At 41.1% G+C, this 17,900-nt stretch overlaps 2 protein-coding genes across 4 annotated transcripts in view; one reads left to right on the top strand and one right to left on the bottom strand.

The window, feature by feature from the left end:
• The window catches only part of LOC123018074, a 25,886-nt gene extending 14,859 nt beyond the window's left edge, over positions 1-11,027 (top strand). The window contains exons 6-14 of one of the 3 annotated variants that reach the window (XM_044419841.1): positions 837-881; positions 2,419-2,453; positions 2,854-3,023; positions 3,372-3,459; positions 4,693-4,767; positions 6,293-6,370; positions 9,039-9,835; positions 10,199-10,278; positions 10,641-11,027. In XM_044419841.1, the coding sequence (XP_044275776.1) occupies positions 837-881; positions 2,419-2,453; positions 2,854-3,023; positions 3,372-3,459; positions 4,693-4,767; positions 6,293-6,370; positions 9,039-9,835; positions 10,199-10,278; positions 10,641-10,701 (1,429 nt within the window). In that variant the 3' untranslated portion in view covers positions 10,702-11,027. The remainder of the gene's footprint in view (positions 1-836; positions 882-2,418; positions 2,454-2,853; positions 3,024-3,371; positions 3,460-4,692; positions 4,768-6,292; positions 6,371-9,038; positions 9,836-10,198; positions 10,279-10,640) is intronic. The other 2 variants (XM_044419842.1, XM_044419843.1) reach the window with 2 other exon arrangements.
• Positions 11,028-13,692: 2,665 nt separating this feature from the next.
• The window catches only part of CARMIL2 (capping protein regulator and myosin 1 linker 2), an 84,795-nt gene continuing 80,587 nt past the window's right edge, over positions 13,693-17,900 (bottom strand). Inside the window, exons 39-40 of the mRNA XM_044419844.1 lie at positions 14,616-14,720; positions 13,693-14,256 (exon numbers count right to left, since the gene is read on the bottom strand). Of these exons, the coding sequence (XP_044275779.1) occupies positions 14,087-14,256; positions 14,616-14,720 (275 nt within the window). The 3' untranslated portion in view covers positions 13,693-14,086. The remainder of the gene's footprint in view (positions 14,257-14,615; positions 14,721-17,900) is intronic.

The raw sequence follows: 17,900 nt of genomic DNA on the forward strand, positions 1-17,900 counted from the left end.
CTCTGTTGTCCCCTTCTTCTTTTGCCATCTATTGTTCCCAGCATTAGACTCTTCTCCAGGGAGTCCTTCCTTCTCATTAGGTGGCCAAAGTATTTGAATTTCATCTTCAGTATCTGGCCTTCTAAAGAGCTGTCAGGGTTGATCTCCCCTAGGACTGACCGGTTTGATTGCCTTGTGGTCCAAGGGACTCGCAGGAGTCTCCGCCAGCACCACAATTCAAAGGCCTCAATCCTTTTGCCTTTCTTATGGTCCAGCTTTCACAGCCATACATTGCAACTGGGAAAACCGTAGCCTTGACTATACGCACTTTTGTCGGCAGGGTGATATCTCTGCTTTTTAGCATGTGGTCTAGATTTGCCATAGCTTTCCTCCCAGGAGCAAGTGTCTTTTAATTTCTTGGCTGCAGTCCCCGTCTGCGGCGATCTTGGAGCCCAGGAAAATATTCAGTACAATATTCAGTACTGAATATCCATTCAGTGCAGGATCCAATTCCCCAATAATTTTGTGTTCAGTTGTTTTTGGAAAATGTCTGCTTTGATGTACATTTTTTTGAGATGGACATTTGTTATGGCTCTTTAGAATGAAAGAAACATTTGATGGCTGTGGGGTCTGTACAGTATTCAAAGAGTGAGAAATTTTGGATATCCAAAATATATTCTGTCATTATTCATAGTTTCACAATTGGCTTTCTGGACCTTGTTCTTAGTATTTTCTTTTTCTGTTTAATAAGCTTCAGTGATAGATGACTGGCTGGCCCTGCATGACAAATGTTTCATTATCTGAGCATTTTGATTGTGGTAAAAACCATCCTTAGTAAAATGTCCTTTTTTTTATAGCAATCAGGAACCATCTGTGCTACAGAAGATAAAGCAACTATGGCAGTAAGTTCATGCCCAACAATTTCTCCTTTGTATTTGATTTAGCTTAAAGTTAGCAATTGAAATATTTTTGTGATTTACCACTATATTTCCCAAGCTCTGTTTTGTACAGATCAGTAAGGTTGTGAGAGTCTTCATATGGAACACAGAATATTTCAAGTTGTTGCTCTATAAACTTCAACTCCTGATCCAAGAAGGAAACTTAAGTACATATTATACTACAGTACATGTACCAACCAGGGCAATGCTAGAATATCTTGCTGTTCCTTCATTGACAAGGTGGTCAGACCATGGCTTCAAACATAATCACAACATATGCTGATGAATTTTCCATTACTGCCCCAAAGAAAATGGCATAACCTAAGCTTCCAGCCCATCTTGAGCTCCCTACTCAAGAAAATGTAAGCTGATGCTCAGAATCTCTGACCATAGGATTTTGTGGAAGGGTCTTACTTTGGATAAACTGATAGATAAGAAAAATAACTTTGCCTCCCTTTCAAGGAACACATAATGTTTCTAAAACCTTCCAGTGGTGGTACCTACAGCTCAGATAGGTATTGATGTCTAACAGGCATTGGGCATTGCTGATACTACTACGTGTCTGGTAAACTGCATGTGTTTTGCTTTGAATTATCTCTGTTGACATCACTGTTATGTTGCCCTTCATTCTCTACTATAGAATCTATTTTACCATTATTTTCCCAAGCTATCTATAATTTTATGTTGTAGGCTTTTGGATAGAATTGAATACAGTGTTTGTGTATGGAAAGGAACATGAAATTTGAGAGTTAACTCCCTCCATCACAGTGGAGGGCCACACTCTTTAAGTACAAATACCAGCTCTGATTTGAGATAATGTCTCATCTGGAACACATGATCATACAGGAGCTGTCAGATCCCTCTGCAACTGTTTAAGGAAAACTACCTTATGATTGCAGATGGTGCAAGACTCAGAAGGCTCTTAAAAACACATGGCATTGCCCTGCTGTTTCTCCTCCTGCCTCATTCTCAACAAAGTCCCATGTCAACTGGATCTTGGAAACAGGTTTAAAGTGTGAAAAGTTTGATGTTAAACATGTTTTAAAATTCCTGGAAAATCAGGTATAAACTGTTAATAAGAGCAACAATGCTTCCTCTGAATGAGAGAAGTATCTGCCTCTCAGATGTTCTAATGGCATAGAGATCTGAAGCGAAGAGGCACAGTTTTGCCCGACTTCTTCAGAGGTTTGAATAAAGATGCAAACAGCAGGAGAAATCCCCATTTTTCTTCTTATCTAAACAGCTGTACTTCCATGGGTCTTTGTTCACCTGTGGGCAAGGGACCCCACGCCAGTAGCATTGTTTATTCCTGGGCAATGGAAGTGGCCCTGAATGGTTCAGGCTGATGTTAAATAACATCACATCAGGAAGCTGCAGAAACAAGCTTTTTTGCAGCTTTTGCATAGGAGCAATTCAAAGCTAAAGATGAAAAAGGGAGGAGTTTTAAAGTTTTGCAAGACTGGTATATAACTCCTGTTTCTGTCTTGTTTGCATGTTTCAGGAAAGGTTTTGCCATGCAGCTCTGGCCCAGCTCAGGTATGGTTGGTGAATATCAAATACTTTCATGTAGTGTTAATGGGAGAGGCCCATAGGTATAAAAAGAATTCCTGTGACTATCCATATCATAAAGGGACTGCTCCACACACTTTTTACTGTCTTAGAAGGGAATACTCCTTCATTGCATAATCGTATGTTTCTTTGATATAGCCTTTGGACTATTTTCAGCATAGGGTAGATCAATTTTCTGTGGCACATATTTACAGCAAGATTTTTTTTTCTGTTTTAGTTATTTTACTTTCAAGTCAAAACTGATGCAAATGCTCAAAAAAATTAGTCTCAGGTTAATGACAACTGCATGCTAAAAATTTAATGTGAAATGTTATGGAACTTAAAGCTAACACTTTATTTACTCTATGCATTTCTGTTCCCGTTTAAGAACAACCATCTGTTTCAGAAATACTGAGAGAGATAAAGCAGGATCAGCTGAGCACTTTGAAACAAAGTGTTGAGGATTGCCTCAGTTTATTGGACCCTAGCAAGTTGGATTCTGAGCAAATGGCGGTATATCCAGATACCAAATGGCAGAGGGAACGCAGAGAAGCTAAGGTTTGTCTTCATGTGTCTTTCATATCCTGGTTGTGACAGGCTAACTTAAATCGTTAAGGGCAGGGATTGGGGGACAAGGGATGGTGGAATAAAGGAACTTAAGTAAATATCCAAACTATGAAAGCTGCTGTCACTGAAAATGAAGTGGTTACTTGATCTGTGTTTTTCTCAGAGCTTTCATTACCAATAGTTGGCTCAGATTTGCTCTGTGCAGTTTGTTCATTTCTGGTTGATGAAACTAGGAGAGGTGGGCAAGCTATAAAGAACTTTGGTCCTGTTAAGCACTGGCTGGGAATATGTGGATGATCAGGGTGTGTGTACAAAGTGGATTATCAATTTTGATTTCAGCTGCAACGAGACACCTTCACAGTCCCAGCAAAGCTTCTAGTAATCAGTGCAGAAAATGAGGCAGCTCTTTCCAAGTCCTACACTCCAAGTGAGTACCCAGAGTTAAATAACTATAAGAAAGTTTATTCTAGTTCAGGTACTGGCAACCCATAGTCCTCTAGATTTTTTAGAGCAGTAGTTTTCAGCCACTGGTCTGCGGGAGATTTCCTGCTGGTCCATGGTGGGGGGGCACCCTGCTTGCTGCGGACTGGTGTGGGGGCTGGCTCTGCTGCACCACCTCTTCCGTGGTTGCATCACATTCTCGGGGTGCGCTGATGTCATGGGGGTGGCAGGGAGGGAAGAGATGGCTTAGTGGTAGCCACACTGTGCTGATTTCGGTATTTTGTTCTTTTGTTGGCATTTTTTGTTGCTTGGTTGCTGATTGTTTTGGAGTTTTTTTGTGGGGGGTGGATATTGTGTCTGGAAACCAAAACACAGAATACTGTATTGTATGTATGGTGTTTTTGTTTCTGCCTCAGCAATCCCCAAGGTGGTTTTCCTGTTTTTGCTGGTCCCCAGCTATGGAAAGGTTGAAAACCACTGTTTCAGAGTATAACTCCTTTAATGTCTGGTCTGCTGGCTGGGCCTAGTGGGAGTTGTAGTCTGAAACATCTGGTCTTAAATCTTGTTGATGCTCTTTAGCTTAGATTATCCAAGCTCCACACAACTTACAGCTGAATAGCTGTAGCTTACCTTTAGGTCTGTAGGCTGGCACGTTAAGGAGCAGCACACGGTTATATACTTGCTATTTCCTTCATCCACCTCGCTCTACCTCTGTCCTGTAGATTCTATACTCTTGCAGCTGTAAAAATGACCAAGGAACTGTACAGTTAGTATCAAGCAAATGACTGCTGCTGGCTGAGGCAGTCCCGTTATGGCAAACTTCGACACCACTGTTACACTGATACATACAGTATCAGTTGTCTAAACATTCGAAGTTCAAGGTAAAGAAAAGCACAGTTACGTAAAGAAAGTGATCTGTATGATTCCTTTACCCTCCATGGTGTATTATTTTTTGTGTTGATCAGCATGCATTTGGAGTAGTGTGTCCACTGCTGGATATCAAGCTTAATGAAGAACATTGATAAACGAGTGTTGCATTTTACAAAATATGGATGTATGTGATTGGATGTAGATGAGATTGGATGTGGACAAAAGTTGCTCCCAAGCATTGTTGTGTATCCTGAGCTCCTGTGTCGGTTGCAAATCAAATCTGTATGACGATTGGGAAGGATAGCGCAGGAATGTGTCCCATTTGAGGAGACAATACTTGTTCTTACAGAGACTTCTCAAGCTGTTCATGATACTGGTGAAAGCTCTCAAGATGATGACCAAAGTACTGCGTCCTTTTTTAGTGGTACGTAGCAGTAGTTGTTTTTGTGACAAACAGTGCTTGGTCTTTTTGTTGGAACATTAAAGTCTCCTTATAAGAAGAGAGAATTATCTAAAAGACTTGGTTTCATCCTTTATTGCTGGAGGTTTTTGCTCAAGGTAGAATTCACATGAAACTAATATTCTTTTAGATAGCGGTTGCTTGTCTTCAGCCAAATGTCACTGTTGCTTAGCATTTCTGTAATGGAAACTATTTGATGTGTGCAGAATTTTAAGCCAGGAGTCCTGGTCTGGCCCTCTGAGTTTCCCAAATTATCATGCCCTTTCCTTTGGATCTACTCACACCAGAACCATTCAAAAAGAAACTGGACAACTATCTGAGTGGGATGGTGTAAATTCGTGTCCTGCAGCAGCAGGGGGTTGGACCCAATGACCTTCATGTCCCCTTTCAACTCTTCTATTATTCTACTCTCTTTCTTCCAAGTACTAACCATTGGTGGCTTTTCTGTAGTTTTCCTCCATTTCGAAAGATTGAAATGCCTCTCTCCAGACTTAATTATTGGCAGTAAAAGCTCTAAACTGAAATAGGCTGCCCTTTTTAATGTTTTGGCCCTACCCATTTTGTCTCCACCCTTTTTGGCCTTTAGCCCCATCTTCCACTTGCAGCTCCTGCAAGCTTCCTTGGTATGTAGCCATTGGACTGAAAGAAATGGAACATTCCATCCTAGGAGATTAAGATGTACCAATCTGATCAAATATTGAATTAATCTGTCCAACTCTGAAAGGTTGCAACGCTGTCTCCTGCTCAGATAAAAAATTGACATGGACAAATGTAAAATTCATTTGTCTGTGCCTATTAATATGTTTTTTGAAGAGTCTGAATAACTGAGCTATAATCTGTTCAAAATTCTTTGATTTTCATGCTGTGTATGAATGTACCATAGGTAGGATATAATTTTGAACTCACTTGCTGTTGGGTCCTGCCTTATGTGATAAGGACCTTGAGCACACTGAGAATCATAGTTGAATGGTTCTACAAAATATCATAAGTATTCTTTGGCAGGAACAAAATCTTAATTACTGTGAATGGCAGCATGTAGCTTTACATGGGATTGGAGAGGAACTGAAGCTGGAATATCAAATGCCATCTGTGGTTTAAAGCACTTCTTTATTTCTAACTAGGTGTACTTCAGTAAACCCAACATTATTCTTGTTTTTTCATTTCATGAAGCTTATCTAGAAACTTATTTTGAAGATCATCTCATCAGATCAAAGTTTGAATAATCTTACTGAAAATAACTAACTTTATATTCTTGAACTCATGATTGTGAGAGTAGATCCATGCTCATAACTCACTTTGGTTAGGTGGATGCTCTATCCTTCTTTGGTTACAAGAGTTGTCTCCTTGAAAGAAATAATTCCTAGAATAATTTGCGGTATTAGAATGCTTATTGCTGCTTGTATGACCTTACCCTGATCTCATGATCGCCTGGCTTTTTCTGAGGTCTCTTGCAGGGTGATGCTTAAGTAATTTTTTTTCTTTTTGGCAGCGGAATCTGAAAGTTTGGATGTCTCCCTAGAAAACCCTTGGGATATATTTCCAGGAATGACTTTGACCTCCTCCAGTGGTGAGTAATGCTACAAGATGAACAGGAGCTACCAGTGCAATGCAGATTATAAAGTTGGAGGAATACTTTACAGAAACGTGGTGTTCAGAATTGTGAGAGGCAGCAATTCTTTTCTGAGCATTTGGCATAGTGTGTCCACTTCAAGATACGATACTTTATGAAGGACATTGATGAATGACTTTGTTAGGATGAAGGCAGCAGGTGGTGAAAGGCTGGAATGGTTGAAAAACTAGGTGTCTTTATCCTGATGATTTTAGGGCAGTTTTGAAATATCTGAAAGACTGTCATATACAAGATGGATAAGATTTTCTCCCTGTTCCTCCAGAGGACAGGATCATAACCAATGGGTGGAAATGGCGGGGAGTAAATATTCATTGAACATTGGAAAAGACTTTCTAATGCTATGAGTTGTTCAGCAGTGAAACTGTCTTGGTAGGTGGTGTGCTTTTCTTTGCAGGAGCCATTTAAGCAGAGACTGCGCAACCGTCTGTCAGAGATTTTATATTTTATTATTTATTTATTTTGTTTCATTTCTCTGCTGCTCCCATAACCTTAGGTTTCTCTGGGCGGCTTGCAAATGCTGAACTTCCAAGTGGTTTTTTTTAATGTATCCTAAAGAATCAAATATTAAACGCCCAATTTAAAAATGTTTAAAAGTGGGAAAGTCAGTGTTGATTTTGGAAATTCTGATTCATTTTCGATTAGCTTTTCAGCTCTGTTCCACCCAGAATTGCCTCAAGTGCCACTTTCTTAGTGGAAAGATGGGATAGAAATCAAATGCATAAACCCCACAACTCCGCAGTACATGACACCTTATTAGCATGGAGTGTATCTTTATCTTGCCCTCAAGAGAGGTGCATATAGAATGGAAGTAGAGTTGGAAGTCTGTCAAGTCCAATCCTCTGCCTCCTCCTTCCTTATGTGGTCACCCATCCAGCTGCAGGCCCCTAGCAAAGGTGACTCAACAGGCTAGCTTGCTGTATAGCTGTGCAGGAAGTGACCATACTTCACCTCTGAAAATGCTCATGTTTGCATAACACAGCAACCCACTAGCCAGTTGTTGGGTGAATAACCATCAAGCTCACCATGGCTTCTTTGCTTCTCTCTCCCCAACTTACCCAGGGGATCCCACAGCAGGATTAACTTGCCTGCCCTCTCCCCACTCAGATCCCAGCCCTTTTTGGTTTGCTGGGTGGGGTGTGCATATGCGCTATTTAACTCTTCTTCTTTTTGTTGTTGTTGTAGATTGTAAAAAGTGATCTCTGATTTGACATCTAGTGGCAGCCCTGTCAAAGTGCCTCAATGACACATTGGAGAGCCTGTCACTGGTTTGTCACCTCCTGTTTCTAAAAAATGGCTCCAGTTTCGTGTTTTTTAAATTTTGTTTTCATTTAGTCAGACTTATTCAGTCATTGCTGCATATGATCCTGTGAAAAAAGCATGGGGAGCACTATCCGAAAAGAAAAAAAAATAAAGGAGCTAAAAAGTTGATGCAACTGACAGTACCCTTAGAAGGGGGATGGCTCACACTTCTCCACCTTACTGAGCACATAGGTTAATCTAGTTCCTTCCAACTGTAGAATACTATTAATAATTGCATTGTTATCCTGTATATGGTAAGAAAGTCATTCTTTTGCTCCATGTGCTCAGTATTTGCATCAGAGGTTATTTTCTTGCTAACAAGATGGGAGAGCAAGTGTAATGTAGTGATTGGAGTGTTTGACTGGACCTCGGAGATTGAGTTGCTAGTCCCCACTCAGCCACAGTTGGGTGATCTTGTGCAAGACATGGACTCTCAGCCTAACCTACCTCACAGGTTTGCTGTTGTGAGAATAAAATGGAATAGAAGAAGATTGTATAAACCCTCTTACATTCTTCACGAGAGAGAAAAGGGGCAGAATATAAATCATATAATGATACTTACAGCTTGTTGGAAGGTACTGTTTAAAGAGTTCATTCTGGCCTGCCATCTCTCCCAGCCTAAGCACTCCCTTCACCACTATTTAATTCTCAGCACCTTTTTCCATCTTCAGGCTCATTACTCCTCTTTTCCTGTAGTGCCTCATAATGCACCTCAGCTGCTCACTCCCTCTTGCATGTGTTTTTGGTCACACGGGCATGAGCAACAGAGGATACGGGTGCATGTGTGGCCTGGGGGACCACTGCCAAGGGATCTCATTTTTCACTGCCATATTTCTGTGTCTTAGGACCAAACAGAAATGGAAGGTCGTGATCAGATTTCCCATCCTTTTAAACTTTAAAGCAGCTGTGGCAGTCTCTGGTTTTAATTGCAGCAGCAGTGCTGAAGGAAGGGATTTTAAAGGGATTTTCTCACGGATAGTTCCTGACCTAAATTCCATCTTCATCCTTGAAGCTACTATGAGCATCACAAGGAGAAGATACAGGCACTCGCATCATGCCTGCATTTTTCCCCAGCAGGACTTAAAGCAACTTTGAATAATGGCATTTTAGATAGGGGGAAAGTAGCCTTGGACTAGCATGCTAGTCTTCAGTTGTTTTCCATTCTCATATGGATTTGACTTTGTTGAACTTGCTTCTCCTGCTTTTAGTGCATTATATTCAACATAGCCAGCTTCTGTTGGGCACTGTATTCCTTGTACTTTGTGTGCCTTACAAATAGTGTATTTTTGTTTATGTGCTTTGGCAGACACATCTGGTACACTGCCCGGTCTTCCTGCCCCACAGCAGGTGCTTTTGGCTACTACAGCGGAGGAAGAAGAGGCTCCGTGCTTCAGCAGCCCTACTACAGAATTCCCAGAGCCTCGTGCTCATACATCCCTATGCAATTCTGAGCAGGCGGATCTAGTAGAGACAGCGTCCCCAACACTGCTTCCTTCTCACAACCATGTATCTTTAAAGGAGTCTGTCAGTCAGGAATCGATTGAACTGAACACTACATACCATGCCAGCAAAGCTGCAGATACTGATGAGAGCACTCCCTGTGATACATCATTGAAGAATTCACATTCCCACACTGCTACATGCCTTCTCTCTCCTGTCTGCCCCCCCTCTCGGAGTGACTGCTCCCTTGCATCACTGTCTGAAAACATGAAGGAAGATCATCTCACTCATTTGCAGAGGGATAAGATGGTGCTGAGAAATGCTGGGGAGAAATGTCTGGATAGAGGAAGGAAATGTGTGGCAGCTAAAAGGAAACAGATGATGCCAGATGAGGAGGAAACTACTGAGACTTTTTCCAGTCCAGAACATCCTTCCACCAGGGCCTTTGCAAAAGCTCACGAGCTAGAGAGCAAGCTCTTGACAACTTGTAAATCTCCCTTGAAATTTGTGAGTACACCCAAGAAAAGCCGAATCGAAACGATCCAGCAACATCCAGCATCTGCCCAGTTCAGATGTACAGAGACATTCCTAGAAAAAGGGAGGGAGCAGAGAGTAGCAGACATCACTCCTAGAAGGCCTGGACAACACAGAGGTCAACAGCAGGTACATCTTTGATTTGGACAAACAGTTGTGATACAATTCCTGATAGCTTTGGATTGTGACCAGGATTTTCATCAGGTACAATAGAGTCCACTAACAGTTGTTTAGGAAGGCCATTGTTCCTTCTCTGACAATGCCCCAACATGACCATCACTAGTTTTGCTTTTGCTTCTACCAACAGGAAAGGCATAGATTTATGTTTGCTGAAGTGTAGCATGGTTGACTCTAGATCTGACAAGTTGTGTCCATTTACTACAGCCTTCATCTCCCCATATGTTCTTTCCCCCACGTTGCCCCCAACCAAGAAATCTGGAGGTTGAGCAAGATTGACTTTAAATTCAGTGTGCATCTCTCGCTTCCTTCCAGCAGCATGTGAAACGAGCCCCTTTTCATATTAAGTACAAGCGACCAACACCTGAACTCTGTTCCCAAGTACGCTCTACAAGGTTAGTATCTTTCCTGGCTAGCTGAATTTGAAGTGAGATGTAGGGGATAGCGGGGAGGGTTATAAATTAATTATGTCCAAAAAATTGCTCTAGATAATAGCCTTGGTACCTATAGGATGTTCAAAGCAGGCATGGCACCCTTGGGAAGTTTTGGAACACAACTCCCATAAACTCTGACCATTAACCAGGCTGACGGGAAATGTTGAGAATTATAATCCAATACATGTGGATGCAGTAGGTTAGAAAGAGCTGAACTTGCTAATTACCTATTATTTTTCTGCACTTAAAAAATGGATGAGAATGATCAGGCTATCATTAAACTCTGTGGTCCTAGCTTCACATCTTCTGTTTTTGATTTGCAGGATATCAAGAGCTATGCTGGGATGGGCACGTTGGATTTTCAGCAATACACAGAAGCAGTAGCTGTTACTGATGTTACTAATCTTTAAGGTTGGATTTATCAAGCCAGGTTTTTGCCATGTTCTGTTTGAAGAGGGATATTTTGTTTGTTTAATTGCATACAAGGAAAGGGAAGGAACCCAGTTTGCTAGTCTCATCCAGGGTGGTCCATGTTTCTGTAGCAAAGGCTGCTATGCTTTCAACACAAAAGGACACACCAACTGCAATATGGCATGACAGAAATGCTGTGGTATAAACTCTTTCTCAATCTGTTATCAGATTAAAGTAATCTACATGCTTAATTTTGTACTTCTGTAAAGTTAAAGTTAAATAATAAAATTCCACTTTGAGTTTTGTATATAAAAATAAAAATGTTTTTTAAGCAGAAAGCACCTCCAATATTTCTGTTCAGTTGTGTTTTTTTCCAGCAGAATGAAAAATACTGCATACTTATTTGGGGAAAATAACATTTTGAACTTATAACAAGGTGCTTTTTAAAAAGTTTTTTTTTAAGTCTGACCACAGCCCAGAGACATAGAAATTGATTTACTAACATGAACTACTCTAAATGACCACGGTACTTCGAAGTTGCTTGGATCTCATTATGTAAATAAATTTATCCATCGGATTAGAAGGAATTCTTTTCTGGCCCATAATGGGTGAGCACTACACAACAGGCTGTCTGAGGAGCTCTTTGAAGAAAAAAACTATAAATTATAGCATTGCAACCAGACTGTTTCCTACTTTTAGTAGTCTCCTTAGATTATTCATAACCAGTACTATTGCTTTCATAGGGACTACTCTACGATGATGTCTGGCTGCAGTCCATAGTCCATAAATAGGTTTGTAATTGAGTTTACCACAACAAAGAATATAAAAGATACTGGAACAAGCTGTGCCAACCACTATCTTGTTTTTCACATTCATCAACTAAGATGCTTCTGAAAAGGCTGCAAGAAAATCATGAGGGCAAATAGGTTTCCTCTGATGTTATTCCCCAGTAATAGGGTAGCCAGTGATATCCCGCCTTTGCAGACATGGAAATTCTAAATAACCATCACTGGTATATTAATGACTCTTTCTCCATGAATTTGCATAATACTTTTTCAAGTTATATAAGTTAGTAGCTATCGCCACATCTGGGGATTTTATAATCTAAACAGTTGTTCAAAAAAGTACTTTCTTTTTCTCTGTCAGTCAGCTGCCAGTCACTTTCATTGGATAATACAGATCTCTCTACTAATAGAGAAGTTTTTGATGTGGTGGTAGAGAATGAGAGGCTCTGTTAAACAGCATAGACATTTCTTTCCCTCACTGACTTTTTTCACACATGCTCAGTTACTTTAGTATGAAATAAAGCTTGTCAGCCACGCTGCATTCTGAAATATTATACAAATGTGGTAATTCTTTGGTTTTAAGCAGTGCTTTGAACTGTACCTAAGAAGCATTTGCAAATGTCTCAGAATATCAGGGAAATCAAGAATTTCTTCCTGTGGCAATATTCTGAACTAGAAAGCTTTGGTCTTTAATTGTTTTGATCATTTCCCTGTTCCATTTAATTACAAAATATTTCATGTAGCTTACATGCTTGATCAAATGTTTTGGAAATCAGAAAAAAACAACACAGCTCTTGTAGAAAATATACTTCGTGCCCAGTTTCCAAAGTTGAGCACAGTAGCTTAAACATGGTTTGAAAGTTGAAATAACTGCCTCCATTTCCTTTTCTTAAGGAACAATAGCAACAGTTAAATCAGCTGTTTGTGCTAGCATTTTAAAATATATTTATATATACACATGCAATAAACATTTGGTATTGGATGGCAGTTACCCACAAACAGTACATAGAGCTGAATTCCGTCTGGGTGTTGTCCAGATCTGTAGGAGTTTGGCAGCCTGTATTCGTATATCAGATCACAAGCAATGCGTGCAGAAACAGGTTTTGGGGCATGTAAGGCTACTACTTGTAGTACCAAAGGATGCTGTGAGACTCCAGTAACCCACACTCAGGTTATTGCTGTCTGTATCTCTCCAAACATCTAAGTGAATTGGTAGTCTACTGTGCCACACGTTTTCTGAACTGAAATAGCAGTGGCTGATTGAGACGACTTCTTATGACTCTCCTACATCCAAAGCACTTTGGTGTAGGAAGCAGAGTTAAAAGTGCATATAGGGTGCCATGTAACATGACTGCATCTTTTTCAGGTTGTGACTATATGTTGTAGTTCCTCAGTATAGCAACGTATATGCTTTCACTCTTGTATTCCCAAGTGCTTTACATGTAGGAAATTTAACAGTAATCCATACCATGAATTGTCACCTGCAGCCTTCGGAAAGCAAATAGATTAGGGTAAACTGCTGCCCTTTAAGACAGAGTTTGGAAATCATGACATGTCAACTAAAAGCCAGATTTAAACAGGCACCAAACCTAGCATGACATCTGCAGCTCACACCTTTCCAATCTATTTAAGCATCTTATCCCTTTATTCCATCCCCTTTGTAACAGCAAGGCACAGTTGGATCTTGTAGATATCAGGGAAGCAAGACAAGTCTTAATACCACAATAAATGAGACAGGAACAATTCTGATTTGAATTATCATTCTCATTTAATTGTGGAATGGAGGGGCTGAGACTTTATTAGTTTTTACTTGGTGAAAGCTGCCAAAACAAACACACCCCTCCTGTCTTATTCATGCCAAACACCTCACTGGTAACAGTAGATGTTTGTGTAGAACAGATTTGCCCCCTCCCCCCACCCCAGGCTTATGAAGGGAAGTGGCCAGGGGATGTACAACCATAGAAATAGATATACTGCAGGATGAAGGAAGGAGTAAGATTGTCAATGTGAGGCAGACCTGCCTGGCTTTGTGGCTTAACTGCACCCCTGATTTTAGCCTTTTTTTTTGCAAACCAGAAAGCTGGCCAAGCCCTACACTCTTTAAAAGTACACTGCAAGGCTGGCAAGTTTAGTCTATGTAAAACAGCTCCCCCACTCCCCCCCCCCCCCACTCCTGCTGGTGGTTCTCAGTTTCTGGCACTATACATCTTTGCTTCTGCACCAGCTCCCAGCTGTACAACTGCTGCTCAAATGGGCTGGATTCCTGTGTACTCAGCTTTTGGTTTTCCCCATGTGAACCATCAGAGCACAGGGCACTTACATGAGCAAATACAAGGGTGATAGATGAATAAGGGGACAACCCAGAAGACGTGCAGGAGCTTAGATACCACTATTCCACATTGAAAATAGCAGCTCCACCAACCAAGGAGCCATGTTGGGGCCCGTGGCTTGCTTGGCCCTGTGCTGAATCGCTGGCACCCATATAGCTGGCTTTGCTGCTGCTTTGTATCATAAGCCTTCATTCTATGCTCATTTGGTTGAGCTGCCATCATGCAGAAACACCAGCTAGTGACTCAGTGCTCTTGTGTGTGAGACTTGGCAAACGGCACAGCAGTTCTTTGGTCTAGGGCTGTATTTTGTGCATTCTCTAGGGTATGTTCCAGAGCTTGTTGCAACTCTTCTTCCATTTTTGCTCTTGGCTTTGACTGTGTGACTGCCATGTTTCTTTCTTGGGGTAGCATATCTGCAAGAGGAACCCACAAGCATTCTGTTACCGTAATGATATGGTCTCAGCTGCAGACCTCACCGGGGGCAATGATAGTGTAAAGGCTTTGGGAATCTGAATATCCTACATTTAATTTAGCACCGCTAATGGAAAGGAGCTTAGTGTTGTCCCTTAAGCAAATACAGTATGCTCGATGTGGGGAATACAGATTACTGACTCTTCTGTCAAAAGTGCTAGGTGATTATATCAGCTGTTCCTCCATCAAAACAGCAAGGAAGGTAGTAAAATTCAGAACAAGCCCCGAATTTTTTAAAAATTACAACACACTAACTAAGCTTGTCCCTTGGGAAAGATTGGAGTTTTTTTTTCACTCTTACCTGGGAACTCTGATAATGCAGCTGTGTCAGGCTCCAACAGGGATTTGGGCTTAATCTTCCATTTCAGGATAGGGGAACGCTGCAGACAAAGAGGGGGTTTTGCATCTGTTGAAAATGAAATTGGGTGACCATGTTAACAAAATTGGGAAAGAGGCTTGTGCTTCGAACAGGAAATGGTTGGCAGTTGTGGAAAATGTCACTCAGACCATTGTGTGGGTAATACTGAAGCATCAATGTGCTTGTTGCTTCAGGAGATGCTGTTTTGATGCAGAGACAAGACACGCTATTCCAAGCTTCAGGGAAGTTGGACTAAGGCTGTTGTACAGCAGCAGCTAGGTTGGTAGAAGGGCACTGCTATCCAGACTCTGGCCTTCAGAGCACAAGGGCATTCCTCAGTTTGGAGTAGATTTTTATTCTGTCTCTTACTGCTTCTCACGTCAAGGTCTAACAGAGCACTGAACACTTGACAGAATGTGCGTTCTCTTTTAGTCATTTAATTGCAGAAATGCAGGGAGCAGAAATGCCATGCAAAGACATCCTTGGCTTATGGTTTTATGATTACAGGTAGTCCTTGGGTAAAAAACAAGTTCCATTTCTGAGAATGTCCTTAAGTAGAACTTGTATGTAAGTCAGATCACATGAGTAAGCAACACTTCCATATTCACTGAAACATCTAAACACAATACAGCATTTTAATAATAACGCAGTAATAAAGTAACTGCAGTTACTGGAGAGAGAGAGAGCGGGTCTGTGTGTATGTATACAGTATTGTAAAAAAAACAAAAGAAACAGCTCTTAAAACAGTTTAGAACATCAGGAATGCATTAAGCCTAACATTAGCTGATGATGATGGAGATGGACCCGGTGCTGGAAAGTCAGTGTTTGATTGTGCTTCTGAAGAGGATGGGGTTACCACTGGAGTTGCTTTCTTGAAGTAGGCCTCAAGGGTTGTTTGTACAGCCATTTTCTTTTTCTCACTGTAAATGGCTTCGTAGCAGCCAAGGGCCTCAGTTAGTGTACAGTAAACCTTTGTGAACCTCTCCGTGTTAGGCTCTTGCTCCTCGAACTTTGCTAAGCCTACTTCAAGGGCATAATTTCAAGGGCAAATGCTAAAGAAAAATCGGAGGGGAACTACATGCCTTACATGTGCCCCAAAATACACTGGCTTGGGTATGCTCAAACCGAAGCCTTGGAATGAAAAGCTGTGAAAACTGTATCTCTAAGGAACTGCGTGGCCACTGATGATGAGTTGCAAAATGCATCGGGTACTTCCCTAGAGTGAGTCACGGCTTTTCCCTAGAGATATCCATATAGGGTTATGGCAGTCAACGTGTTCCTAAGCACAGGTTGGTTGTAACTCAGACATTCATAACCTAGGGACCACCTGTATGTTGTGATAGCTTAATGGTTAAGTAAGCAGTCCTGTGCTTGCAGCCCATTAAGGAAGCTGTATCCCTTCTCCTGTTGTGTTAGCTTGTCTTTGGGGTTTTGTCATTCAGATCTTACCACAGGCTTCATGGCTTCTTTCTACCAGAACTCTGATATGAATGCTGCTTACCTGCCTGTGATAAGGAAATATTTTAAATGTTTATCTTTCCAATTATTTTAGAAAGGAATCAGGACTGTTAAACCTGTTTTGTTTTAGATATACTTGGGACAGTAGTTTGTTTTCTCTTTCTCATTTTAATAGTAGGCATTTGTTTCTTATGCTATTCCCTCTCCTTACCCTTTAGCTGATTAGCTTTCAACCTGTTTCAGGTTACTTATATCCTGTTTAGGTCATCTGTTGCCTAGATGCCTTGCATTTTTCTACCCCCTCTTCATTTTATTGTGTCTGTAATGTATGCAGGGATACACCAGCTGGAAGTAATAATAATAGCTGTCGTTATTATATTTATTTATTTCCTGCCTATTTCCAGTCATTGGGACTTAAGCCCATTCTAATTACATGACCATTCTAAATACTTTCGATCTTTCAGTGATAACAAATAAGAAGGATGGCAAGTTGAAGCGAGGCTAATGGTCCAAATAGAACCATGTTTAAAATAGATACTGTTACTCTTGTCCTTATAGTCCCACTTTAGCCACCCACATCTAGTGCTGTGGTCTCTCATCTTTGTTCATACCCTCTTTTCAAACAAATATGAAGTGACACTATATAATTTCCTTATCAAAGCACCTCTGAACATGTACAGAATGCCCACTCTGGATAACAGCATTCTGCCCCATGCCCTTAAACAGAGATACAGGCACCGCTATGCTCCAGACTGGATTACTGCAATGCAGTCTGTCTGGGAGCAGCCTTAAGGCTGCTCTAAAAGCTGGAGTTAGCACAGAATGTAGTGGCTCCGCTGTTAATAGGAGCTGCCTCTTTTCCATGGGCGATGCCTTTGCTGAATGGAATGCACTGTCTACCAGTTTGCTATCAGGCCAAGTTTAAGGTTTTAGTATTAACTTACAAGGCCCTTGGGACCAGGACACCTTAGAAAGCACTTGCTCCTGTACCAACCTGCCTGGTCTCTGAGGTCACAGGTGGACATTCTCCTGGTGGGTTCTGCCACAAGTCCATGGCCTAACGAGCCCACTAAGAGAACAGTCTTCAATGTCGCAGCCCCATTTCAATGGAATTTCATGTCTCGGGGTCAGGCAGACACCAACACTGCTGTGTCTTATTTCAGGAAGGCTTTACTTGCCGACCAGTCATGATTTTAATGTTCTGTTTTTAACCTCCTCCTGTTTGCCACTCTAGAATCGGTTTGGATGTGGAGTGGTATAGGTATACCATTAATAAAATACAACAGGTTACAAGGGTCTCATGCAGACCTCAGGCCTCACACCTCTCAGCTGACAGCACTCTGTAAACGGAGTAGAGAACTGTTAGTTCTGTACCTTATGGAGTTTTTGTACCACCATTGAACTGGTATTTTGCACCTGTTTTTACCTTGTTTACTTTCAGTACAAAACAGGCAATGATGATGGGAGTCTGTCTCACTGACTGGTGTGCTTAATGGAAGTTTAGAAGGTTAGAATTGGACAAATCAATTCTAAAATGCTGGCATCTGAAATTGCCCTTAGAAAAGAGGACTTCGAATTGCCTTAATGGAAAAATTAATGAACCAAGGCTGACAGGTTAGGTCTGAAAAATACAGAAATGGTTTTCATGAAAAGTGGGAAGCTTTTATTTATTTTGCAAATGATAATGCTAACATGGTACCTCCATTATCATATGAGTCATGCTGGAAAGCAGTTTGGGGATGAATAGAAAAGCACAATTAGTGTGGTTAG

Source organism: Varanus komodoensis, unplaced genomic scaffold (genome assembly GCF_004798865.1).
Source record: "Varanus komodoensis strain SLA01 unplaced genomic scaffold, ASM479886v1 scaffold109, whole genome shotgun sequence".
Classification (NCBI taxonomy): Eukaryota; Metazoa; Chordata; class Lepidosauria; order Squamata; family Varanidae; genus Varanus; species Varanus komodoensis.